Source organism: Gopherus evgoodei, chromosome 10, assembly GCF_007399415.2.
Source record: "Gopherus evgoodei ecotype Sinaloan lineage chromosome 10, rGopEvg1_v1.p, whole genome shotgun sequence".
NCBI classification, from domain to species: domain Eukaryota; kingdom Metazoa; phylum Chordata; order Testudines; family Testudinidae; genus Gopherus; species Gopherus evgoodei.
This window is the reverse complement of record NC_044331.1, coordinates 27,922,359-27,949,371: the sequence shown is the minus strand read 5'-3', so window position 1 is coordinate 27,949,371 and position 27,013 is coordinate 27,922,359. Positions and strand designations below refer to the sequence as shown.

The 27,013-nt window shown below is 39.4% G+C and overlaps 1 protein-coding gene across 1 annotated transcript; it reads left to right on the top strand.

The window, feature by feature from the left end:
* Positions 1-27,013, top strand: SLTM (SAFB like transcription modulator). Its single transcript, XM_030578734.1, has 21 exons — positions 1-367; positions 1,452-1,539; positions 7,855-7,919; positions 8,305-8,496; positions 8,770-8,817; positions 9,835-9,862; positions 11,222-11,690; positions 12,238-12,287; positions 14,915-15,033; positions 16,906-17,055; positions 17,140-17,249; positions 17,360-17,520; positions 17,920-18,011; positions 18,268-18,431; positions 19,544-19,724; positions 20,311-20,435; positions 22,076-22,246; positions 22,843-23,157; positions 24,230-24,371; positions 25,611-25,768; positions 26,267-27,013. The coding sequence occupies exons 1-21, from the start codon at positions 194-196 to the stop codon at positions 26,373-26,375; spliced, it is 3,111 nt and encodes a 1,036-aa protein (XP_030434594.1). The 5' UTR covers positions 1-193; the 3' UTR covers positions 26,376-27,013.

The following is a 27,013-nucleotide window of genomic DNA, read 5'->3' as shown; positions in this document are numbered from 1 at the left end:
CAAGGCGGGCAGGCTGTGCTGCGACGGAGCGAGGCTCCAGGTAAGCCTCGGAGAACAGGAGACAGCCGAGCAACGCGCATGCCCGCTTCAGCCGGGTCCTGTGCTGCCGCCATCCGGGGACTGACGGAGGGAGGGAGCAAGCGGCTGAGGGGGTTTCATTGTGCGTGCAGCTGCCGCGCTCACTCGCCCTAAAATGGCCGCCGCTGCCGCCGTCTCCTCTCCCGCCGCTACCCCGTCTGTGGGGCCAGCCCAGATGGAGAGCAAGAAGATCACCGACTTGCGGGTCATCGATCTCAAGTCGGAGCTGAAGCGGCGCAACCTGGACATCACCGGGGTGAAGACTGTGCTCATCTCCCGGCTCAAGCAGGTGAGAGGCCGGTGTAGGCCGCGCGGCCAGGCCGGGCCAGGCCAGGCCGTACTTTACTCTCTGGATTTCGGGAGCCTGCTGGGCGGCCCGGCTCTGAGCTCCGGCGGCGGGCGAACCGCTGCTGGGCGGCCCGGCTCTGAGCTCCGGCGGCGGGCGAACCGTTGCTGTTCACGGCGCTGCCCGCGGAGGGGCCTCTCCGCCCACGAGGGCCGCCGGCGCCGCGCACTCCCTGAGGGGCTCATCTGGCCGCGCGGCCTGGGAGTCCGCCGCACGAGTGTTTTTAATGCTTGCGGTTGGGGGTGGAGGCTGGGCGTGGTGTCCGGGCCGCAGGTGCCCTGGGCTGGTGCCATCGGCCTGGCCTGAGCAGAAATCTGTATTTGGACATCGCCACAGCTTTTTTCATCTGCCAGCTCCCTTCCGACGTAGGGGTGGCGGCTCCTGGAGCCCCGTACTGCGGGAGTGAGCCCAGCACACAGGCAGGCGCCTCTCTGGCGCTGGGCTCCCCCTGTAAAACAGCCTGGCCCTAACCCCGGTTTTGCCATTGCTCAGAGTTGGCATAGATGGGTGACGCTATTTGCGTTGCTTTGTAAGCTCGGTGGTTCTGTTGCCCTGGCACCCTTCTCTGTTGGGTCTGTACGGGGCCTGTTTACAGCAGAAGGCCGTTTGCTTTCTTCTTCCTTCTGACATCCACTGAGCATCTCAAGGTATGGCTGCCACGAAATGACGTGTGGCGAGTTGCCGGGCCTGTGTAAATGCAGGAATGCTCTTGTAAGAGTATTTTCCTAGGGCTTTGACCTGGCCTAGGTGTTGTTGTCTTTACATTTAAATTGCCCTGTACCATTACCTTTTGTGTGAGTAGTATGTTGACGTGTTACATTTTGTAAAAATGTTACACTTATCACTTAGGCTGCTGCCCTTACCTAGATTATTTTCCTCTTCTTCTCAAGTCTTAAACATACTATCTAATCTGAATCCCGTAAGCAATACTTTGTATTTAGGAAGAACAGGTAATTAGGTTTTTTGTATGTAAATTATCAACTTCTAGTTAAAATTCATAAAACAATATTTATTATGTCTTATTTAGGCTATTGAAGAAGAAGGAGGAGATCCAGATAACATTGAAATAACTGTTTCAGCTGATACACCTATCAAGAAGCCAACAAAAGGCAAAGGTTAAAAACCATTAATGCAAATTATACTGTGAAAAATCTATTTACTTAAGGTTTTTAAAAGTATAATTGTCAAATTAAAAATAAGTCTTCACCTGTTGTGAATACTGAGAAATAGTGCTTGTGGATATCTGCCCAATTATGAGGCGGCGTCCTTGATACAATTTTGCCCACTTGTCTATAAATTTAGTCAAATAGGGTCTCTCTCCCCCCTCCTCACAACCCCCCCCCCAAAAAAAACAAACAAACAAACTTGAGGACTGTGTGTGGTACTGACTACTCTCACATATTTACAGTTATCAGCTACTTACTGTGTTTTTTCTGGAAATGCTCAGCCTTTATTTAAGATTGTCTTCCAACTCGAGAAAAGAAATAGTGTCATGTGATGGTGGTGATTGTACACCAAAAATAATAGTGGCCAGTCTAAAACTGAATTGCATGTCAATCTTAAACTGAAATATTCTTGCATAAAGAATTTTTGAATAAGTCTTATCTGTACTGCTTGGGATAAATGCAAAAAGAAACAACATAGACTAGTGACTTGGTTTTGCTTCTAATAGTTTCACTTTCTCATGTGAAATTACTGCATTGTTAAGGAGGAAACAAAATTGTATAGAAGCTTGAAAATTTAGAAACCTTTCTGCTGATCTTGTTACCCAGGTTGTATATTTAGCAAAAAGTAAACAGACCTGAGTTGTTACTCCTGCAGTTACCATTGGTATTTACCTCCTTTCTTCCTCAGCCCTCTAAATCATGAATGATATACACATCACTATATTGAATTGACCTCTGACAAGGTCCCTCTTGGATAGTCTAGATCTCCACCCTGTTGCCTTGCCTTCTGAGACTATTACTGTGTGGGGCAAGTCTTTGAAAGCTGCTAATTAAGATGTGGCTTCCAGCTTTTCTATAGAGTTAAATTTTGGGTTTACTGACAGAATATGAACCCTTTTTGAAAAAGATGCCATCTGTCTTAAGACAAATTCTCCCTTTCTCCTCTCACCCACTTTAAAAAAAAAAAAAAAACTTACGGAAATTGATTATAATGGGATACTTACTTGATTCACATACGTTTCTGTTAACAAGGGTCCTTTGATAGAACCTGAATATAAGTCACACTTCATATTTAAATTTTATAACATTACAAACACACTGCTAGGCTGACTGCGTGGAAGAATTGTACTCTTAACCATATTCGGATATGTTCATCTTCTAAAGTGAATATCCTGGAGAAATGTATTCATTTGTCAATATGATTTGTCATATTTTCCCAGTCTTGGTTTTTCAGAAATGGTAAGACCGTTTCTTCCACATTGAGAACAAAGTGTTTAGCAACCAGATATTACTTTGTTAGGATTATATGCATTCATTTAACCTCATGATGTTGGTCTCCCCTCCTGCTTGTTTCTCTCTTCCACTGTAGAGATTTAACATTTCTGCTAAAATGCTATTACTTTAATCTCTTATAAACCTAACAGTTTCCTCCAGTTAGAAAGACTAGCACTTGAAAAATACATTGGTCAGCTTGTCCCAGGAAGTTTTCCCTGGTAAGCAGGGGAATTTAAGCCATTGATTTCCTCCAGAAACTGAGCTTTCTTTTAAGACTTAACCTATGTCTACACTACAGGTTATGTCGGCATAACTTATGTCATTCAGGCATCTGAATAAACCACCCCCAAAGCAACATAAATTACAGCGACATGGGAGCCGGTGTGGACAGCGCTATGGATGGCATTCTCCCATCAGCATAGAGCGTCTTCACCAGACGTGTGGCTGCGCCACTGTATGTGTAGGCAAGCCCTAAGACTCTAGCCATTCTGGTTTCAAAAACAGTCCTCCAATGTGAATAGATACAGTTTTCCCTCCCTGATGGACTTTGCTAACAAACTGCTATAGTGATCTTTCTGCTGCCTATAGCTTTCTCCAAGCAGCTGTAGGGTGAAACTATTCAGTATCTATCAGGCTTTACTGATGCTATTCACAACGTTATGGTAAGGACAATTTTACTGCTCCCTGATCTTGATACAGCTACTACTGGGGTGGGGGAAAGCTATGAACAGCAGGGGCTGCCACTGAAGTTGTAAGGGAAGTAGTAGATCCATTAGAAAGAGACTGGGGGAAGGATAAGATAGAAGAGAGCCTTCTTTGGAACATCTGTGAAAGGGGAGACCAAAGCTTTTTCCATTCAAGTAGCAACTTCAAACCTTTCAGACAGCAAATCAGTAGATGCTTTCAAAATTAAAAAAATCTAATAGGTGTCTACGGTTTCAGGCCAAGATAAAACTGAGTGCTAAATAGAACTTGCTTGAATAACTTATGTTGTGCTTCTTCACTCCTGAATTTAATAGCTAATTCCTCTTGTGTGCAGGCACATGTGTTTTTGTTTTTGAAAAAGATCTTGCTTCCTTAATCTCCTGTTCAGTGCTGAATGCTGTCACCAAAATGTTGTTCTGGCCACATGTGAAGATCCTAGTAACTTAGATGTCTAGGTCAGATGTAGTAGCTCACCTACAAGGAATTATGTAATATTTTCTGTGAAACGTTATTAGGTGTGAACATTCTCCTGGAGCATTTGCAACCCAAATGCTGTAGCTTTGTGCTAATGCTGGGGAACTTGAGATTGAAACATTTTGTCTATAGCATAAAATAAAACATGATGAATGAGAAGTAAACATTAAAACAAGTTTTAATACCAAGATGCTAATGCAAACAAGGATGCTAGTTTGTTAAACTATGTTTAAGCAAGACCCATTGGTCTCGCACGACAAACTTCCTTTGTCTAATTTCAGGCCATAATTCCAATTTAAAGGCAGTATGTTGGTGGAAGTAACATGCATCTGCCTGTAGCTATCTGACCCTGTTACTACCTGAAAGTAAAGGAACCAAATTCAATCCAACCCCATTGTATCACTAAAAGATGTATATGTACTAGCACATGTTATAGTACTGTTGTCATCTTATTCCTCCACACTACTTAGCCTTCATGGCCCTAAATTTTATAGTGTCCCCCGAATGTCAGTTTTTAAAAAATAATAAAATACTTAAAAGATGAGGCAGATCTCCACCGTTCCCCAAAAAACCCATAGTTTTCTTGACAATTAATGACATCCAACAACACAGAATTGTGTAATCAAAATTTTATTCCATAATCTCAAACATGCTACTTGTCATCAGTACAAAAACTGTACACAATACTGCTGTGCAATAAAACCATAATATCTTATCCAAGAGAGATAGTGACATTTGAAGTGACTTACACAGTCATACCACTTGTTCCATCACATTTCTTGGTATAAACTCTGCAGTCTGTATTCACATTTTCCTGCCACTACTCCCTGGTTACCTATATCTTTATCTGATAGTTTTCAATAGGCATCTGGCTCTCCATAGGAAAAACTGATTACTCATCTGTTTTATACTAGATAATCTTCCACCACCATTTAACTCAGTTTCCTTTGGAACACTCCTAAATGCCTCAGTCTATTCGTGTGATCTTAGCTCTGTCCCCCATTTTTATTATTGGGCACTGTCCTGCAGTATTCACTCACCATGGATGGTGCTTCTTTCAGGGCTGAGGCTTCCCTTTGCGGTCTCTCAACCCATTGTCGTCGTCCTCACTGTGTGGGCCCACTCTTGTTCCAGAGCTGCATCTTCCTCTTCATGATTTGGCCCTCCAGTCATGTCACTGTATGATTTCTTCTTCTGGGGTATAGAAGAAGAAATCGGCAACACTGGTGTTTCAACAGGTGTTTGTTGGATGACTTGGAAGTAGGAACTTTTCTATATGTTGCCACCTTGCTTTGCTTCATAGGCACTACTAGGTATTCTCTAACGACCGTAACATATGTGCCTTTTAGCCCCAGGTATTGGTCCCTTAGATGATGCTGATCTTGCATAACAATTGTTCTCTCACTAAAAATGCTTTCTGGGGGTCTGACCTTAGCGGTGTGGGCATACTATACAACGCTGTCCTTGCTCACCTGTGGATGGACCAGTAGTAATCTAGTTCATTTACATTAGCACCACTGATTACTACGGAACACTTCACTCTCTGAAGGCCTTTTTTTGTCAAAACATATTGTCAATATTAGAGGCATGTTGCATTAACAGAGAACTATCTGCATCAGCACCTTTAAGTAGTATTGATACTTTTTTGAGAGAATAAGGGCATCATAGTTTCGCTTGAAGATGAAGACTGTCTTTTCTCATGCTTCGAACACTCGTGTAACATCAAGGAATAAATGTGGGCTTGCTTTTATTGCAGTGTATTAAGGTGGATTGCAAGTATTTGATCATCATGGAGAGACTTCGAATAACAGCAAGTGTCCTCCCATCTGGTCTAGGCAATACCAAAAAAAGAAAAAAATCATTCTGATGCTCCCATTTATTTGGCTTCTGATGAGGACACTTTCAGAAATCTGGCTTTCAAGAAGGATGCCTTTGAGTGCCATAATGTCTGAGGACTTTCATGTGGGGGGGGGTACCTCTTCTCCCCCCTACCTCCCAATGCTTCTAGTTAATTTTTCCTCCACAAGGCAAGCAGATGAATTTTAGAAACACCCTAAATTAAATAGGCCTTTGCTGGACACCTGTAGCATCAAGAACACTTGCCTCATGAGCATAGTGTGCATGTTTATCTGGATACAGGTGCAGGAGAAGTTCAAGGATCGAAGGTAGAACATGGAGAAGTCCCGTGAAGGCCAACAAGGCATTCAATTAGATGACTGATTTTTTGTTTTTGTTTTTGTTTTTGTTTTAAAGAAGCAAATTGTGATGCCGAAAGGACAAGTACAGAAGACACTGTTCAATAATACTGCTTTTAGTTACATTTCATTCTTCATTTATCATTTGTTTATGTGAACTATAAGATTGTTGGAACATACATGAATATAGCTGCTACTGGAGTGATACAAATTGCCCAAGTTTAAAAAAAAAAAAAGTACGATTCTAAACCAGTCTAGATTAGACTCATGTTTCCAAGAGCTGAGGATTCCATGGAGTCGAATGGATCTTTCTGTTGTGAAGTCACTCCCCACCTAAAGAAGACTAGCTTCTTAAAATATGCCTTTTGATTATAATTTTTTCTTTGCCACTTGTACCTTGCTAATTTCATGGTATTTCACTCTAAATATAAAGCAGCAATGCTAAACATGGCAAAAGGATGCCTTTTTAATTCAAATCTGAATTGATCTAAAAATGCATTTATAAAAACTAGTTTGGGCATTTATCTGTATCTTACTCATATAACTAATGAGAGAGAACAGTCAATGTCTGCCCTGTTTGGTCAGGAAGTTTGCAAGTTTTGAAGTACTGTTTAGAACTTGCCTCTTAGATTAAAAAAAAAAGAAAAGAAAAGTTGTTGATCTTTCTTCAAGAGACAAACATGACTTGCTTATTACATCAGAAGTGGATGTGGGGCTGTTTGTGCTAAGGAGTGATGTACTTTAATTGTCTAGATATATGGTCCATTCACTGGAAGAAAGGGTATGGTGAAAAATTGAAGAGCAAATCATTAATGTGTCAAATATACTAAGTAGCAAAAAACCTTCCTTGGGGAAGTTCAGTGATCCTAATTGCCCACATCATCCCAGTTGCATCTGGTCTTGGATTCCAGCAGCAACCCAGTTGTACCAATTCTGATCAGAATGTGCACTTTTATCTTTTCTAAAAGGTTACTCACAGGCTGATTCTTGGGATTAAGTTTTTCAGTGTCTTTTATTCTTGGAATTATTTGAAGTGCACAATATCTGGCTTACTCATCTAGAAAGGATAAGTGGGCTCCAATGGAGTTCTCAGTCACTTTATCCCCCCCCAAAATAAAAAAAACCCAAGCAAAACAAAACATACACAATGCTAGATTTGTGACAGTTGTGTCTGAGAGGGAGATATTCATTGCCAGGTCTTAAGTCTAAAGTTTAGCACCTAGAGTTGGTTGCTCACTACAGTTAATGCTACTTCACTGTTATCAGAATTACTACATAACATTTTTTTTTTAAATTTAAGAATTGAGTCTGAAGAACGAGTAAATTCTAAAGGGGAGGGATCAGAATTGAAAAAGTATCATCTTGTTAGGTGGGTCTTGATGACTGTGCGCTATTAAATGATTACATACCAACTTGATTTCATTACCCTTGAGTTTCATCTCAAAACATAATGTTCTTTGGGAATTATACCATGGTGAGTGATTCAGTTGAGCTGTAGTATTATGCAGAACAGTTAATTGAACCCTACTTCTCCCACATCATAAAGCACATGAAGTCAAGTCTTACAATAGGAGTTGCTCTGAACTGAAGTTATTAGTGTATCCTGTCTTTTTAGGTAAAAAACAGGAAACTGATGAACTAAGTGGTGATGCTTCAGTGGAAGATGATTCCTTTGTCAAGGTAATAACTAAATTTATTTGAGAACTTATATACTGAACTGTTCCAGTCAGGTAAATGAAGCAAAGTTTTTGCTGAAAAGCTCCATTTGACACAAGTTAACTTAGATGGAGATCTAAATCCTTGTTCATGCTGTGTTTACACTACTACAAGATATTTGATCATCTCTTATTACACACACATTAAATTATATGGCTTGATTTATCTTGATGCATAACTTTCTGCATGTGAGCATACTCTGTGCTTCAAAATAAATGGGAACTCTAGGAATGACAACAGTAAACAATGTTGAAAATGTAGCTATTTGATATTCTTTTGAAGAAACAATGGCTTTGTTCTACTGGAAGGAAATGCCTCGAGTTATACCATATGTTCTTCTGATTGAAAGGAAAGTGAGTTGGAGGTTCAAGATGCAAGCGATCAAGATGGAAATGATGAACTGAAGGACTTTGAAGAAGCTGGTGAAAATGAAGAAGAGAACTCACATTCTAAAGAACTGCGTCCTTCAGAAAAGAAGAAATATTCTGATTCAAAACAGAGAAAGACAGCAGAAGATGCAGAGAAGGATTTTGAAAGCCAGGTACCTTGCCACGCTTATTAAAATCTGTATGAACTTTCATTGGAAAAACACATTTCTGTTTAGTCTGTCAAACTCTTCGGGAAGCTAACGGTTGTCTCTTTCAGTCTGTGTTAATTCAGCTCACTAAAAGAGGTAGTACTTACTTCAAACTCCCTTGCTCCTCTTAATCTGTTTTAGGAGTACAGAGCTGAATCTCTTGACTCTCTAGATGCTTTTTAAATATCATTATTACTAGCTTGTTTAGCAAGCCCCTTATCTATGTTTTCAACTTAGGAAAATGATCTTCAGGACACAGAAGATGATACATTTCCAACTGTCCATGTAAGTTCCAAACAGTCTTGTTAAACTTATGATTAGGAAATTGAAGCAAAGCCTGGCTTAAAGTGACCTTTCTCAGTTAAGTTATTAGGCTTGAACCTTTGAGCTTCTGATGGTATAATACAGATGTTTGCAAATGACTGCAATGCAAGATTTGCTCACTGTATTATGGATGGGCGTGGACTTTGAGAGATCTTCTCAAAGTGACTATACTTGGTTCTTGTGGGGGCATTATACAAACATTTAGCTAATCGACCTGAAAATACTTTGAGGTACCTCTTTAGTGAAACTTGAGAACTAATAGGTAGCATCTCTAACACAAGGTATACAAAACCCTCCTCTCTTTCATTTCAGAACTTCATTTCCGAAGTTAAAATTTTAAACATGTTCTGGAGATGAAGGTTCAGATACCTTTTTTTTTTTTTTAAGGTAAAATTCTTCGTTTTGAAATTCATACAGAGTTCCAGACACTTCTGATGAAGACATCCAGAATGTGTGAAATATCTAGTGGAAACAGATTATCTTCCCCCTCTCAGTTAATCTTTGTAACACAAAAAAGTAAACATTTGTTAAACAGAATATGTATCAGACGTTTGTATATTATTCAAACTAGGGGCTCTCTCACTTCCAAGGCTAACACTAATTAATTGCCTTTGATGAAACAGTGCAACGATAACTCTAGAACACATATCAAGTAACACTTTGTTGACTACAGTAGAAGTTGGTAACGGTGCCACCAGTTGTAAATTCCCTTTAACGGAAAAGGGAACTTTTATAGAAAGGGAACTGTTCTTAAGTGGAAAACAAAGATGTTACTGAATGCTGTGGTATGAATTCTAACTGGCTGCAAAAGATGGTATAAACAATTTGTACCATCAACTTCTAATTAAACTCTTTAGTTTTTGGAAACAGTTCCTTAATTCAAAAATTTGGATTACTGTGGATTTGGAATTCATAACTGTTGTGCTTAAACTCTTGTAGCAAACAGATACTTAAACTTTATTTCCCCCTGTCTTGCAGAATGGTGAAGAGGAAGAAAATGAAAAAGGTACGTTTTGAAGTTTAGTAGAGTTGAGAGGTTCAAAAAACACCTTAAACTGGTAGATTAAAAGTGAAACTTGCTTAATATTTAGTCTAACATTAGGGTTGTCTCCAGTATTAAATATTGACTGTCTCTGCATTAAGCTCACTAAGATCCATGTACTCAGTGGATTTATTTTTCTCTAAAAGTGGATGATAGTACATATCAGTTACTGTGGTGGATGTATGCTTATTATTAATTAAACAAAAACAAACCAAATATGCAAGCACTTCTGTTTCTATGGTGCAGTAAATCTTGATGCACAAATTGAAGACTTTCACTGCAGTAACTGGTAGATGCGTAACTGAATGAGACAGTACATTACTATACTGAACTTAGAAAACTCTACCAATTATGGACCATCATCTACTTGACTTTTCACATACTGTCATCCACGTGCTGCCAGGTTGTGCTTAGGATGGTAAAGGAAGCTTTCAGAAACATGGAGTCTCAACAGCGGCTTTTTTAAAAAGCCATTCTACTTAACTAACACTACAGAAGCAATGTGACACATCTGACCAACCAGAGACTTTCTGGAGAGAAGACAAAGGATTCTACATATTGTGGACTAGAAAGGACATGGAGCACTTTCACTTTAAACAAGATGGACAGTATTGAAGTTACTGAATAAACCTACAGTCTCACTGTTTACGAGGGACCCTATCGCTGAAGCATTTGTTTTCTGTGAATGCAAGAATATTGTTGGAGATACTACTTATGGGACTGAGAATGAATACTGAAAATCTGCGAAGTGGATGAAGACTGAAAACCAGTTTTCTACGAACTTTGAAGTTCACACTTCGGTTTCTGCAGCAGACTTGTTCAGCTATCTTGACTGCCAAACAACCATTCAGAAAGAAGGATCAAGACAGAACCGTGAAACTGTATTGAAGACTGACTTAGACTCTCCCGACTGTAACTCTTAAGGATTTTAGAAGGTTAAAAGTCTTACAACAGGGAAGTTTTTCAAACATTGATTAAATCAAACTGCAAGCATCTGAAGAAAGCCTTTCTTTATGGCATATTGACACCTAAAGTGGAAAATGGATACTGGCTATGAAAAACTGGTATCTGCAGGATGGAACCATTTTCTAACTCCTGCTGTTTGTTGGTATTTGTTTTTTAGAAAATGTATTTTGTCATGGCGAATAAGTGATCCTGGGTGAAGGATTTATTTACATGTTAATACACCTTGTTTTTTCCCCCCTAACCTTCCATCAGTGCTAATAACTGGCTTTGTATTTTCTAGGTCCTATTCTAGCTTATGCATATGAAATTGTTTAAACTTCTTGTTTTGCCATATTTATTCCTGTTAAATCCTCTTAGATAAAGCAGGTTCTGGTGATGGTATACAAGAAGTATCTAAACCTCTGCCTTCAGAAGAAAGCCTAGCTGAGGCTGATCATTCGGCTCATGAAGAGATGGAAGCTAACACATCTATGAAAGAAGCTGAGGATGATAACATATCGGTTACAATCCAGGCTGAAGATGCCATCACTCTGGATTTTGATGGTGATGACCTCCTAGAAACAGGTAAAAATGTGAAAATTACAGATTCTGAAGCAAGTAAGGCAAAAGATGGGCAGGATACCATTGCACAGAGCCTGGAGAAGGAAAGAAAGGATTATGAGATGACTGAGAACCATAAAGATGGTAAGAAGGAAGACTGCGTGAAGGGTGATCCTGTCAAGAAGGAAGCCAGAGAAGGTTCAAAGAAAGCAGAATCTGGAGACAAAGAAAAGGACACTTTGAAGAAAGGTCCCTCGTCTACTGGGGCCTCTGGTCAAGCAAAGAGGTTTGTCTTTCTATGTCCGTTCTTTACGATACTGAGTACCAGCATTCAGTAAGATCACTCTACATTAAGGGGGTAGCAGCAAGCATCTTATAATTAATATCTTATGCTCCTGCCTATAGATTTTTTTTTGACCGCCATAAGTTACTTTTTAAAAATTCAAGATCTTCGTATAGACATTATGTCCTACTGATTGCATTGTCGAATTGTCAGCAAATTTTTTTTTTTTCAAATTGACAAGTTTAAGTATCCTTGTGGTGATGGTAATGAACAGCTATCAGTTCTAAGAACACAAAATGAAGTCAAGTCCCCGTCCTGAAATCTGGAGAAGATTGCCATATATCCACTGAATAGAATTGTCAGAAAAATCTAGATCTTCAGGCATCTTGGGGAAATCAGTGCAAGAATCCATAAGGGAATCATTTTGTACAAATATAACCCAGTCCACGGCCCTTTTTGAAATGTTAACTTGGCTGTTAGTAGTAGTGTATAAAATGTGATGTCTAAAATTCTGTATTTTCAATTTTCTTCTGATGATTTGCTTCTCCAGCTCTGCTAAGGAATCCAAAGAAAGCAAAACAACATCAAAGGATGATAAAGGTAACCTACCTCCTACTATAACACTTAGTTTTATATTGCTATATCTTGTGATTTCACCACAGAATACTGCAAAATTGTATCCATAGTAATTGGATAGCCACATTTTACTTTACGTGATACTTGGGAATCAATCTAGGAAGTGACTAAAAGCTAAATTACTGCAGAACATCTCTTAACCTGTTATATCTTTCTTACCATGAACTAAAATAGCTTAGAGAATTGGTTCAATTTTTGACTGAAGTCAATAGTGGTAGGAGTACACTAGGCCTTAGTTTTCCTGTGGTTTTTTTAATACTTCAAGCTCCTTTCAAGTTAGTTAGCCCTAATCAAATAAGTGAAAACACATCAGTGTACTTCAGATCAATCATGAGCAGAAGGACAGCTCCATTTCTGGTTCTTGTGACTTTATTTTGAAGAATAAGTATTTTAGATACAGAACCTAAAGTTAGTCACAGCTGTGTCCGTTGATGTATAATATTCTAATATTTTCTTCTAAAATTCATGTACCATAGAACCTCAGTGTTATAACCTCAGGAATACAGGTTGGTTGTAACTGAAATGTTCATAATGCTGAACAAAATGTTATGGTTATTTTGAAAGTTCACAACTGAACATTGATTTAATACAGCATTGAAACTTGATTGTGCAGAAGAAAACTGTTGCTTTTAACCATCTTAATTTAAATGAAACAAGCATAAAAACTGTTTCCTTATCAAATATTTTTAAACTTTCACTGTGTGTATATATTGACATTTAACACAGTACTGTAGTACATTTGTTTTTTTGTTTAGTCTGTCTGGTTGCGAACTTTTGATTCCAAGTGAAGTGTGTGGTCGACCACTTAGTTTGTAACTCTGAGGTTCTACTGTATATAGAAATTGTCTTGGCATTGCGTTGCTACCCTTTTTAAAAAAATGAAAGCTGTTAGCTGAGTAGCTTACCAGCAGCAATGCCAGTTACAGGCATTTGTTTACTATATAGTTAGCAGTCTTAACTCCTTTTAGCTGTTGGTCTGTCAGGAAATTCCATTTGCTTTTACTGTATCTGATATTACAACAAGAATTACATAAATAGTAGTTGGTGAGCATAGTAAGGTAACTGCTCTCCAAGTCTAAAAGGCCATAAACACTGGGAAGAACCACAGTGTGGGTCCATAGCAAAGTCCTTAAATTGTCATGCATAGAATTCTTGTCCTCATCACAAAACATTTTATTTGGAACTAAACAGAATGCTATCCAGCAAATGGAATTTACCTTCTGAAAAACACTTTACATGTTGAATGTGAAATTTAACTCCCCCTCATAGTATTGTAGATACATGTTCATTATGTTCTTTTTGTATGTTTAACTTCATGCATAACTTCAAATAACATTTTAATAACTAGGATACAGCAACTCCATTTTGTTACAACTAAAGCATCAGATGACAACTAAAAGATTTTCAGAGAGGTATCTTAAAACATGTGGACACTTACAGTTTGCTGGATTTGCAGTACACTGTAAAAAAAGGTCTATGCATTAGGTATTCATAAAATTCCCCATCTAAGATTTTTAAATACGTATACTTAAGCATTACAGTCAATTACTTAGTTCAAATTTTTCCCTTTTGTTGTTACTTAGGCTCAGTACAGAATAAGTAGTCTTTTTTCCAGATGACATAGGAAAAGATTAAGGACCTTCAGATAGGATGGCGACAAGTCAGTTTTTAGAATAAATAGTTTGCAGGGTTCCAATTTTGGTACTGTTGGCATTGCCTATATGTATGCCTAGGATCCTGTTTCAATAATAAATGCATTTGAATACAAACAATTGCAAGGTAATATATCTAGGTATGACCTGCAGTCTTTGTTCCTTGAAAAACAGTGATTCTGAAAAAGATTTAGCTGTCATAGTGGATAAACAACTGTACACAAGCTCCCAGTGTGATGCTCTGGCAAAAATGGCTAATGTGATCATTAGATGTATAAATGGGAGTAGTGAGGAGGTAGGGGATCTTGCCTCTCACTAAGGCATTGGTGACTACTGGAATACTGCATCCAGTTTTACTGTCAACATTTTAAAAGATGTTGAAAAATTGGAGAGGGGTCCAAAAAAGAGCCACAAAAATTATATGAAGTTTGTGAGAAAATGTTTTACAGTGAAAGACATAGAGCTCAGTCTTCTTTTTTTAAGAAGCTAAAGGATTGAGGTGACTTTGCAGTGCTGTATAAGTATCTTCATGAAAAAACAATACCAGGCACTAAAGGAGTCATTAATCTAGCAGAGAAATGCATAACAAGAACCTAGTGGCTGGAAATTAAACCCAGACAAAGTCAAATTTTTAACAGGGTGATTAGCCACTAGACCAAACTACCAAGGGAAGTGATGGGTTCTTGATCTGTCTTCAGAAAAAGACTGGATGCCTTTCTGGAAGATATCTTTTAGTCACACTAGTTATTAGGCTAAATAGAGGGGTAACTGGATGGATGAAATTCTATGGTATGTATTATACAGGAGGTCAGACTATATATGAATTAATGGTACCTTTTCTCAAAGTATGAATTGAGGTAATAATGACTTATTTAATGATCTGGTAACATTAGACCACATCTTAGTAACTTCAAGTTTTCTTTGTGAAACTTGTTCCAGGAAGTGCAAGCAGTGTTAGTGGTAGCAGTGGAAGTTCAACTAGAAACTTATGGGTTAGTGGACTCTCTTCCAACACGAAAGCTGCTGACTTGAAAAATCTCTTTGGCAAATATGGAAAGGTATTTCTTTGTGTTCAGTATTTTGATTGAAAGAACTAAACTGACAAATGTTATGTTTTAACATGAGCTGATCAAAGACCATATCTCACTGACCAATAGAAAACCTAAATTGCATAACGGTAACATCAGGAGCTGCCATCAAAATAAGTGTGTGTCTATGCAGGAGTATTTTGGCAGTGAAGGATAAGGTTTTTGTTGGAGTAGCTTCTGTGACAGATGAGGGGAGGTAGGGATATTGAGTTACTACCTACATACCAACTGAGTTCTCATTTCTCCTTCTCAAAACCTGCAAGGGTCAGTCTCTGTCCAATGCATATGCCATAGTCTGGAGTGGTCAAATGGAAAGGTTTTGTAGCACAGCCTAAAATGACATCTTCGTGTTGGGATTAAGGAGGAGTTGGACTGCAGAAGTCGTCACTTTCTCATAGCCAGAGTCTAATTCTTTTTGATGCAAAAGTCTTTGTTTACTCTGAATAGTAATTAGAATAGCACAAAAGGTTGTGGCCTTTTTTGGTCTGAGTGGCTTATTTGTCTGTTTTAAAACTTGTTCCCAGTTGACTTTGAAGCTAAATGAAGAAGCCTCTCAGATTGAAATAAGGATCCACGCAATCTTTTGCATCTTAAAATAACACCTTAATATAAATATACAGCTCTGTTAGACAGTTGCTAACCTCATTTTACAGTTTTGGGTTGGGGAGACCTGCAAAAGTCATGACAGTGGTCTAGGTATAAACTGTTAATTTGACTTAGCTTTCCGTGTTGTAACAAAACTTTTTAAATTCCATAAAACTGTTTATACAGGTTTGTTTCCTAGGCATGGTGTGTAGACTTGACACCAGGACTTCATGGATTCTGCCGACATGCAGTTTGCCACAGAATCTAAATCTTCATTTAAATATTTTTATGGTCTTATAGTTGCATCTGTGTAATCTTCAGAAGCTCAGGAGTATACAGTGCATCTCAGTGAGTTATTAGAACCAGAAGCCTGTATTTATAAATTACATATGAACATTTATTCCACTGCTGGTTATTCTAACGAACACCTAACTGATATGTATATCCCACAGTCCTGAAATGCTTCCCACACCACCTCAGATGTTGACATCCTTAACTGTTCCTATTCAAGTGATGAAACCTCCAGCTCTGCCCTTTTCTCCTTCTACAGTGCAGACTTGCATTACTGTAAAATAATCTATGATCTATCAAAAACTGAATTTAAGAACAGTGTAAACAGACGTATATCAAAAGGGGCTACAGTACTGCATGTTTAAACGTTCATTTATTGAAGCTGTGGTACAAATTCCAGTCTGCTGCCTGAATGCTGCAGAAACTAGAAATGACACCCCAGCATTTATGTACTTTGTTGCAAGTTTGACCTAACTGGGAGCCAGAGGTGACACCTTGCTCAGTGCTTTCCTCTCAGCAAGAGGCATCCTGGCACACACTACTGAAATTACTTGACAGTCTGATATTGACTCTTGAAAGAGGTTCCCTCCTCCATATGTATATGTGGAGTGGATTGCTGCATGGAAGTTTAAGTGCCAGTATAATTTGTTGGTTTCTCATTTGTCTAGCCAACAAAGTTAAACAGTGTGATAAAGTTTCAACAAAATGTTACTTTAGTGGATGAGTACTAATTTTATTCTTGTATTTCATATACACTAAGACTTTTTAGACTTTTGTGTTAGATCCACTTTTGAGCAGATACACAACTTGTCATTACTAAGCTGAGAGTTGGGTAACACATTCAAGACTTCTGAAAATTTTACCCTTAGTGAGAATTTTCACTAAGAGTAGAGATTCTTTTCCTGTCTCTACCAGCTACATTCAAAATGTTAAGCTTTATTCTTCAAATATATTACATTTTTTTAGGTCCTTAGTGCAAAGGTGGTCACAAATGCACGAAGCCCTGGAGCAAAGTGTTACGGCATTGTAACCATGTCTTCCAGTACAGAGGTGGCTAGATGTATTGCACATCTCCATCGCACAGAGCTGCATGGACAACAAATTTCTGTTGAGAAAGTAAGTTTAGTGCATACTCCTTACATAAGGATTCTTTGTGTATGTGGTCGCATTCTATTAAATTTACCTTTCTAAAAATTGTAGGTAAAAGGTGATCCTTCCAAGAAAGAGCTGAAGAAAGAAATTGATGAGAAATCTGGTTCTGGTAGAAACATGGGGGATAAGAAGACTGCATCAATCGATAAAACTAGCAAGTAAGAGCTTGCTTTACATCTTTTGGTTTGATGAACTGTCTAAACAAAATGATGTGTACGGAAACTATATAGTCAAACCTTTCTTACTATCTTTGTCCTTTTTAAACAAGAACTCAGTCAGCCAAAAAAGAAGAAAAGAAATCTGACAAATCGGAGAAAAAAGAAAGTAAAGAAGCTAAGAAAACTGAAGGTAAAGATGAGAAGAATGATAATGGATCAAGTGGCCCTAATCAAGAATCCACTAAAAAAACTGAAGAAAAGAAGCGAATAAGTATGCAATATAGCTTTTTTTCCTATTGCCTCTGTTTTCATCTTTTCATTTGCTTTTATGGCAGCAGATAATACCCAAGATGCCACTGCATATAAACCCTAAAACCTTGTTTCCTTAAAACCTTCAGCAAGAGTGCTCTCATCACTAAGTTAGAAAGTCATTCCAGTTCTGTCTTACAGACTACTAGATTTTTGTATGACTGTTTATTACACATATGTATTGACATACCTGTCCTATCATAGTCATCTTAATTTTTAATATTCATATCTTGCATTTCAGCAAGTAAACTTTCCAGAGCAGGCAGTTGACCATCTTAGAATGTTAAGTTATTTTCATTTGTAACTGTACTGTTAAATCAACCACTTTAATTCATACTTGTTTTAAACCCATTTTTCTTAGGTGGAAAAAGTCCAGGTCAGATGGTAGTTCTAGACCAAACGAAAGGAGATCAGGGTCACACTAGGACAGTGAGAAGGGGAAGGTTTGATAAAGTAAGTATCTGTAAGTATCTCTCTAACCTTGACACACAGTCTTGTCTGTCTCACGTTACTTTCTAACCACCTATCTCCAATTAATAAGCCAAGTAACTATCTGCAGATAGTTGTTAGCTTCAGAATAGTCTAAGGTGTCAATAGTGTTGTCCATGCTAACTAGTTCTTGAGGTTGTCATATTGTAAACTAGCATAGTATCCAGAAATCCCCCTAGTCCCATGTGACTTTTGAAATAACTGGAATTTCTGTCTGCAGCCACTGGTGCTAAGGAACAAAGAGCGTTTCATTCAAGATAAAATGAAGTTCAGGGAGTACAGAGGTAGAAAGGATATCTTGCCTTTTGAGAAAATGAAGGAACAAAGAATGCGGGAGCACATGGTTCGATTGGAACGAATACGTCGAGCAGTTGAGCTCCGAAGGTAGTGATCAAAAAATTTTTGTTTCAGTTCAGACTATTTTAAGACTTAATTGGGTAAAATTGCTATTGGAAATCCAATTATAGGGCATTTCATCAAGCATTTTTCATGCTCAGATGTCAAATTGGTATGAAAATACTTCCGTCATATCTGAAGCCCAAATTTGGTGCAAAAAGTCAGAAATTAGTGTCCGTAGAGTAGAATAACTGGGATATGTATTTCATAACTCTGTGTTACGTCAGTTCTTACGTGTGATCAGTCTATTTCTGTAAACTCTTGACATCTTTAGTCCAATTGACTGTAATAGGTGTGACTAGAAATAGCTAATTCAGTAAATACACCTTAATGACAAGGAGGCATGATATGGGATTGGTATTTTTGCAGCCAGTAGGTCAGTCTGTCTCTTTGAAGCTGGATAGATACTCTGCTTTGTTCTGCTCCCTCTATGTGGGTCAAGCTCGGCAAAGGGAGCAAAAGCAACCCATGAGTTACCTGTTGGCATTCCTATAGTGTGGGGATTTCCAGCAGGTGTAGCGCTGATATAGCAGGCTGCTACATCTCCCTCTCTGCAGCCTAGTGCGGCGGGGGAGGGGGAGAAGGAGAAGGGAAGGAGTGGGGCCATGCTGCACACTTGTGGCCTAGCTATAGCCAGCTGTTGTGAGAATTGGGAGAGCGGTAATTAGCTCCCTGATGATGATTCTCTAGTTCTGCTGGAACTGCCACAAGCTGTGTACAGCAAAGAATCTAACTCCCACCTTTTATATTTTTGCTGTGCTGTCAGCCTGGCAGAGTCAAAATGCAGACAGTAGCAGCAGAGAGGTGCCAATTAAAAAAAAAAAACAACTAACACCTACTCCCCATTCTATCAACATTGAATCTACGTGCACCTCAGATGACCTCTTAAATAAATGGACTTTGTAGCATGCTGTTCAGATTACCCACTTCGAGCTGTTTGGGACAAAGGAGGAAGTGAATTCCAAAAAAAAAAAAGGGCCCTGCCAGCAGCCATGTCTTTCAGTTTGAACGCTTGCTGACTACAGCTGTGGCAGTATTGCACAGGAGAAACCAGTCTCAAACAACCACAATAAGCCATAATTTTTAAATTAATGTTGTAGACGAAGAGAACTTGCTGAGAGAGAGCGTCGTGAGAGAGAACGCATTCGTATCATACGTGAACGTGAGGAACGTGAGCGCTTGCAGAGGGAAAGAGAACGATTGGAGATTGAACGACAAAAACTGGAGAGGGAAAGAATGGAACGAGAGCGCTTGGAAAGAGAACGGATTCGTATTGAACAGGTACGGGCCAGTATGCACAAAGTGCAATATTACGTCAAGTTACAATACTGTACTTAATCCTTTCCATTTTATTTGCTGTGATTCTCTTAAGTAGAAAATACAACTTGTAAACAGTGAGCTTTCCCTCTGGCTGTTCAGTAGCTTATACAGAGAGTTGTCTAGATCTCAGTGGAAGTCCACAACCAAGAGACTAAAGGATTCTGTTGGCCACATAAATCTAACTTAAATCTGCAAATATTTCTTCTTTAACTATGAATTTACTGCAAACAGAAAATGAGAGTGCCTTTCAGGGCATATTGATACTAGAAATGTTAAAACTTTCTAGTGACAAACTCTTGGCTAATGAGATGGCATACCAAAGGTCCTATCACTCTTTTTCATATAGTGAGTTATGTCTCATAGATCCCAATAGTCTAAAACTACTTCTTCTGTATTGCAAGTTTCTCCAATATTAGTACAGAAATTGAATTTGATCTGATTATGAGTGGGGAATTAATTCTGTATTTGTAGCAACTGTTGCATATTTGCCTCTAGTACAAAGCGAATAGGTTCATTATATAGTAATCCTCCCTTATTTTTTTGGTAGGAGCGTCGCAAAGAAGCAGAGCGTATTGCTCGTGAAAGGGAGGAGCTTCGTCGACAGCAGCAGCAGCTTCGTTATGAACAGGAGAAAAGGAACTCTTTGAAACGTCCACGTGATGTAGATCACAGGTAGTGTATTTTCCAAGTTGCTAATCTGTTGCTCCTGCCACCAAGTGATCTCTATTTATCATTAAGTGGGCCCACGCAGAGAACACTTATTTGGCCAGGATCCAACACTTGCCACTGTAACCGAGTATCCAGTGCTGCTGACCTACTTGCTAAGGACTGATAGAGCGCTTCTCAAACTGGGCCTTGACCCTGTTTTAATGAGTTTGCCAGGGCTGGAGTTACACTTGCTGGGGCCCAAGGCTAAAGCTTGAGCCCCGCAGCCCAGGGCTGAAGCTCAAGCCTCAGTCACGGGGCTCAGGTTACAGATCTCCTACTTGGAGCTGAAGCCCTTGGGCTTTTTTCTCCCCCGCTACCCCTCCTGGAGCAGTGGGGCTTGGCTTTGGCTCTCCCACCTGGGGTGGCGGGGCTTGGGCTGTCTCAGGCATCAGTCCCCACTCCTGGGGTTGTGTAGTAATTTTTGTTGTCAGAAGGGGGTGACAGTGTAGTGAAGTTTGAGAATCCCTGGACTAATATGCCTAAATCAATGTAACGTAACTGTGTGGAGAGAGACAATTCTGTACTAGGAAGGAAATATCTTCTGATAGAGCCCTCATGGTCCGACAGGAGCATAACAGAGACTTGTGTGCATGCTATTTTACTGTCCAGCTACCACTTCTTGGTGTTAAAACTTCAGATCCTGTGAGCTGGATGGCTCAGTGAATCAGTAATGCAATACAGAGCCCTTGGCTTCTAGAGATCTGTATCAGTTTGTTTCTTCCCAGTTGAGTGGTCAGTGACAAAAATTGCCAGCTGGCAGGTGTTTGACCCATGTGACTTGAACAGGTGGCATTCCACTAGACTACTTGTCAGATAAGAATGGAACCAGCACCATTGTTAGTATTTTCAACTGTGTATAAGGAATCACCTAAAATCACTTTCATTGAGGTGGTCATGATTTTCCCATGGGTCAAAATATAGCTGCTGCTATCAATGGTGCACGTACTTCATGGGAAATAGGACTTCAGTTTTCAAGGCCATTAATTGCACGTTAATGAACACATGGCCTTTCTTTAGGGAGCCTGCAAATAGACTAAATCTGATCTGTTCTGTTCATAGTTCTGTGATTTTAATGTCTCCAATGACCAGGCTGACTGGGACATTCTGCATACTGTTCTTCTCCACATGTCAATGTATTTTAGCTCTTGTAATTTTGTCTGAAAGACAGAATTTACCTTTAGTTCTTCTGATGATCACTGGTCAGAGATTCTGCCCTGTGCAGAAATCAGACAGTGGGCCCTTACTGGTAGTCTTGGATGTTTGTACAGATAGTATTTTAGAACGAAGAATATTTGTCCACTTCAGGCAGTCTGAGGTAAAATGGAAACTATCACGTGTTCTAGTTTTGTTTTCTTTTTTCCTAACATGACCATTAGAAAGCAGTGAACTAAGTCATACATTTATCAAATTCCTGATGAAAAATTGGAACAAATTATCAGTTCTAAGCATGGTTACACGTGTTGGAGACTTCTTGAAGACTAAATAACGGACGGACTTACTTCGAAGAAAACTTTTTTCTCTCTTCTGCACTATAGTAAAAAGACCAGAATTCAAATATTGTAGCTTGCTGTAAGATATTCATTAAAAATGTCTGTTTTTTAAAGGCGAGATGATCCCTACTGGAATGAGAATAAAAAGATGGCCTTGGATACAGATGCACGCTTTAGTCATGGTTCTGATTACAGTCGCCAGCAGAATAGGTTTAATGACTTTGACCACAGAGAGAGGGGGCGATACCCAGAGGGTTCGTCAGTGCCATCATCCTCTTTTGAAAGGTATGATTGCGAACAATAGTTACTAAGTTTTTTACTTTTAAGAGGTACTGGAGACCTGCTTGAGACTCAGAGAAGTATTTGAGATTTCTACCCTTGGGTCCCTAAGACAGATACTGGGGGAAATAGCCTTTAATAAGGCTTGATGTTTGGGTTCAGCATTTCAAAACAAAACACTGAAAAGTGTCTCTAGTATTCATAGGAGGCTAATAGAGCTACATTTTCATGGCAGTCTAGATAGCATATTGATGTAATATGTGGCTAAATGGCAACATTTGCCCAAACAGACTTTTTCAAACTTTTTGGTAAAATTCATGGATTAATTTTATACTTTTTCAGTTGGATATCTGGTTTATCCAGCCCATTTCATAATCCTGGAAAGGAGTTCTGTAACAATGTTCTGATTGTAAGAATTAAGTGTTCTGAAACCTGCTGTGAGTTGAACCTTGTAATAGTTACAATAAGTGTAGGTGTTCACTTTTTAGTAATTTCATGTACATAGCTACTAAATTGACTGAACTTGGTAAGGAAGCAACTGGTGTTCTAGCTGAAGTTAGTGGACTGGGCAAATAATGTATCCTGCCCTCCAATTTGTACAGGCGAGAACGCTTTGTAAATCAAAGTGAAGGAAAAAAGACGCGCCCAACAGCGCGAAGAGAGGAGCCTGGGTTTGAGAGGTACCCTAAGAATTTCAGTGAGTCCAGAAGAAATGAACCCCCACAACCAAGAAACGAACTTCGAGATACTGACAGACGAGAAGTGCGAGGAGACAGAGATGAGAGAAGAACAGTGATAATTCATGATAGGCCAGAAATATCACATGGTCGTCATCCAAGAGAGACTGGTTCAAATCCACCTAGACAAACTAACTGGAAGAACGAGGGAGGCATAAGCACAGACAAACGGGATGCCAGGTAATAGTCTGCTGGATATTAGACAAAGCTAGTTATTTGCTAGTGATTCCAGCACAACCAATTTATAGCATCAGTGATAACTGTAGAATTTGCCTAAACAAACAAATGAGATAATCAGAATGGCAGTTTAAAACTTGCATTCTATTCATGTTTGCCGTAACTTGACCGTACAGGGAATCCTTGAACTTACGATGCCCGACTTATGTTGAATGCCACTTATGGTGCTTTTCCGTTCACTGCTTGTTTCGCCCTTAGGATGCTCAGTTTGCACAAAGTTCATTTGAAATCACTTCCTGGTTGCAATATACTGATGTGGAGCTAAAAAGGGTCGCTTCTAATTGGCTTTGAGGCAGCAGCATAGTTTGTTGCTGGGTAGGGTTGCTGCTTGTGTGTGTTTGGCTGCTGGCTCTGGGCTCTGCCAGTCAGAAAGCTTGAACAGTGATTGGCTAAGGCTCAGCATGTGTGCTGTTCTCCCTGGCTTTCTGAGCTTGTGTTGCCAGCATTCTGAGTAGCATGTGTGAGTTTTTGTTTGAGTGCTGTTTAAAAAAAATAGTGTAAAGTAAATACATTCATGTTGTAACATTAGTCATCTGTAATTCATTTAGTACAAAACTCTGGGTTATTGTGGTGAAAATAGTGTATCAAGCCTTGGTTCAAGAACCAATCCCCCTTTTATATCATTGATTCCTATGGGAAAAGCGGTTTCAACTTAGTGTTTCAACTTACAATGCAATTCTGAGGAACGAATTGTGTCCTAAGTCCAAAGACTCCCTGTATTGCTTATTGTTCCTGCTTTCTGCTGTGCTCTTCTAGGGCATGCATAGTAGCAGGGTGGTAAGTAGCTCTTCGAGAGAATGATGGGGGCATCCTATTTTTATTAGCAATTTTTGAGATGAGTTAACTATTCGGACACAGTTCAGATATATAAATTGCTTCTTAGGAAGTTACTTGTAAGTCACTAAACCTAAAATATATAGAAAATTGGACTCTGTCTAGCCTAAACATAAAGTTGTTACTAGCTACTGCCTTCTGTTAGTAGAAGAAAAATTTGATTTAGGTAATTCTCTTACAGAGGAGAGAGACCAGAGAGATCAGGAAGAGAGGTGTCTGGACATGTGAGAAGTGCTGCTCCCGGTAGCCGTAGTAGCACTTCTGGTTATGGAAGCAGGGAGGGAGAACGGGGAGTCATAGGAGAAAGAGGAAGCGGAGGACAGGTAAGTTTCTTTACTGCTCTATAACTGTTTAATGTTTTCTGAAACTGTTGGAGAATGAGCTAACCCTGTGCCCATAGTATTTATAGTGCTGTGCTGTGCTAAAGGGTAATGTTTTTGGTTTGTGTTTTTTTTCATTAAATATCCAAAAAGTGAGTCACCATTACTTCTCTTGGTGATCTAATGTGGTTCAGGTGAATCAGAAGGATGGATGTAGCTGCTGTTTGAACCACTGATATCACATCCATTGGTGGGAGAGTAGTTCACTGGAATACAATGCAGCCTTCTCCCTAAGAGCTGGGCATTCTGTCTCAGGCCTTGGCTACACTCACACTTTACAGCGCTGCAACTGGGGTGTGAAAAAACACCCCCCCTGAGCGCTGCAAGATACAGCGCTGTAAAGCGTCAGTGTAATCAGGGCAGCAGCGCTGGGAGCACGGCTCCCAGCGCTGCACGCTACACCCATAAGGGATGTGGTTTACAGGGAGCGCTGGGAGAGCTCTCTCCCAGCGCTGCCGCTCTGACTACACTCACACTTCAAAGTGCTACCGCGCTGCCGGGGCAGCGCTTTGAAATTCCAAATGTAGCCATCCCCTCAGATAATTATGTACCCGACTTTCTAAAGTGTTCGGTAACAACAAAAATCCCAAGAACAACTAGAGTTCTAATCTTGCCCTTGCTGGCACTGTAGTGTGTAGTGACAACTGTGCTAGTGTGACTTTGGCTAACCAAGAAACTCTAAGACTCAATTTATTCTCTGATACCTATAGATAACATTAACTACCCTTCAAAAAAGGGAAGTATAGCTATTGATGCTCTCCAGATGAGGAAACTGATGCAGGGTGTGAAGTTACTGGTCCACTGTCACAAAACAAATCAGTGTCAGAGCTGGGTATAGCATCCAGGTTTCTTGATTCCCAGACCATGGAACCAGGCCACTTTCCGGAAATTAAAGCTGCACAGAAACACTCACAGAGGAGCTCCCATATTAGCATTGTAAAAAAATGTTACTTTGAAGCAAGAGGATCAGACTCAGAAATGCCAGTTCTAATTGTTGAATTTGTAAAATGATTTTTACCTTTAAACACTGAGTTATGATAGAATTTACCTATTTCTCAAGAACTTTGGATTCTCTCCAATATAATTGCATAAAATGTGTATTTCCTTCAAGTAACTCAATACATTGCAATTTAAGCCATGTGACCTTTCAGACTTGAAGTAAATAACTGTATATTTTGCTAGCATTATAATGAAGATAGACATGTTGTTGAACGCCATAGTCGTGAAACTGGACCAAGAAAAGAATGGCATGGACCTAGTTCTCAAGGAAGTGGGTATCATGATGCAAGGAGAATGGGAGATGGCCGTGGAGGAGGTGGCATGATGTCTCCACATACAAGGTACAAAAAACGCTCCTTTCCCCTGGTTCCCCATTGTTGAGCTCTCAAAGCTCTTCACTGCGACCATAATCCTTCTGGATGAGAACCAATCAACGCCACTTAATCGGGTGAAGGGGTCGCTGCTGCACAACATGAAACTCATCTTTCCCATGAGCTGAGCTGAGCTGAGCTGAGCTGAGCTGACTTAGTCATGAATCTGGATCATTTACATAACAGTGCAGAGTATTCCTGCACTGCTACTCGCAGTTATTCAATAGCAGCACTGTTCAGCTGCATCAGTGTATTCTGCTGTAAAGTGTGTAACTTCCTCTTCCTCTTTGTCAGGAAAGCTTTCATTATGTTGTAGAACCTCAGGAGGAGAGGCTTGGTACAATTCTGTTCCACAGTTGAGTTACATAAGTATTTAGTATTGTTCACACACACATTTGACAGACTCATAAAACTTCCACTCAGAATATCCTGTAACACTTTTTTTTTTTTTTTAATCTTTGTTTCCAGTAACTCTTCACCAATTAATAGAGTTGTACAGATCACAGGCAGTTCCATGCAGAGGGGAAGTGGCTCAGGATTTAAGCCGTTTAAGAGTGGACCTCCACGAAGATTCTAGGATCCACAGCTGCTTGGTTTCAAGATAACTTATTGAAATCTCTTCTAAACTTTACCTGATTAGATACAAACAGGACGTTGTGTCTGGAAATCCTGTTTGGTTTTTTTTAATTTTAACATGATTACTTTTTTCCTCTCAATTTTGGAGGCATTTTTAATAGTTGCGTTGTAATTTTGGATAGTTTTTGTGTATCTTTGATAAGCATTTTCCCTGCGGCACTAGAGCTCTGCAAAACAAATTGGAACCAAAATATTTGTTACACTGTATAAATATATAAAGGAATAGTTTGCAGCTGTGTGCTAGTAGTTTAATTTACCAGCATTAGCACTGTAGTGTCACGCTTTAAAGTTAGCTACTTAGAACAGAACATACACAACAGTATCCTACGTTTTGAAGGTTGTTCAGGCTATAAAACCTGCTTTCTAATTTGTAGAGAATAAGGTTGTTTTCTTGCATTTCTGGGTATTATGTAACCTATTTTTGCAGAAGGTACTGTTACATTGAGTGCATCTATGTGTATTCTTGCAAATGTATTCTTTTGAAATAAACCTTCATATTCTGTATAGTTCCTAGTAAGTTTCTGGAACTTTCAGTCTGTTGGGGCAAAAAAGAATAAAACTGACACATTTTGAACACAA

Coding starts and splice junctions, on each gene's coding strand:
- SLTM (XM_030578734.1), top strand. CDS start 194: ATGGCCGCCGCTGCCGCCGTCTCCTCTCCCGCCGCTACCCCGTCTGTG. Junction 20,436..22,075: donor CCACGTGATGTAGATCACAG/GTAGTGTATTTT, acceptor TGTTTTTTAAAG/GCGAGATGATCCCTACTGGA. Junction 23,158..24,229: donor ACAGACAAACGGGATGCCAG/GTAATAGTCTGC, acceptor ATTCTCTTACAG/AGGAGAGAGACCAGAGAGAT.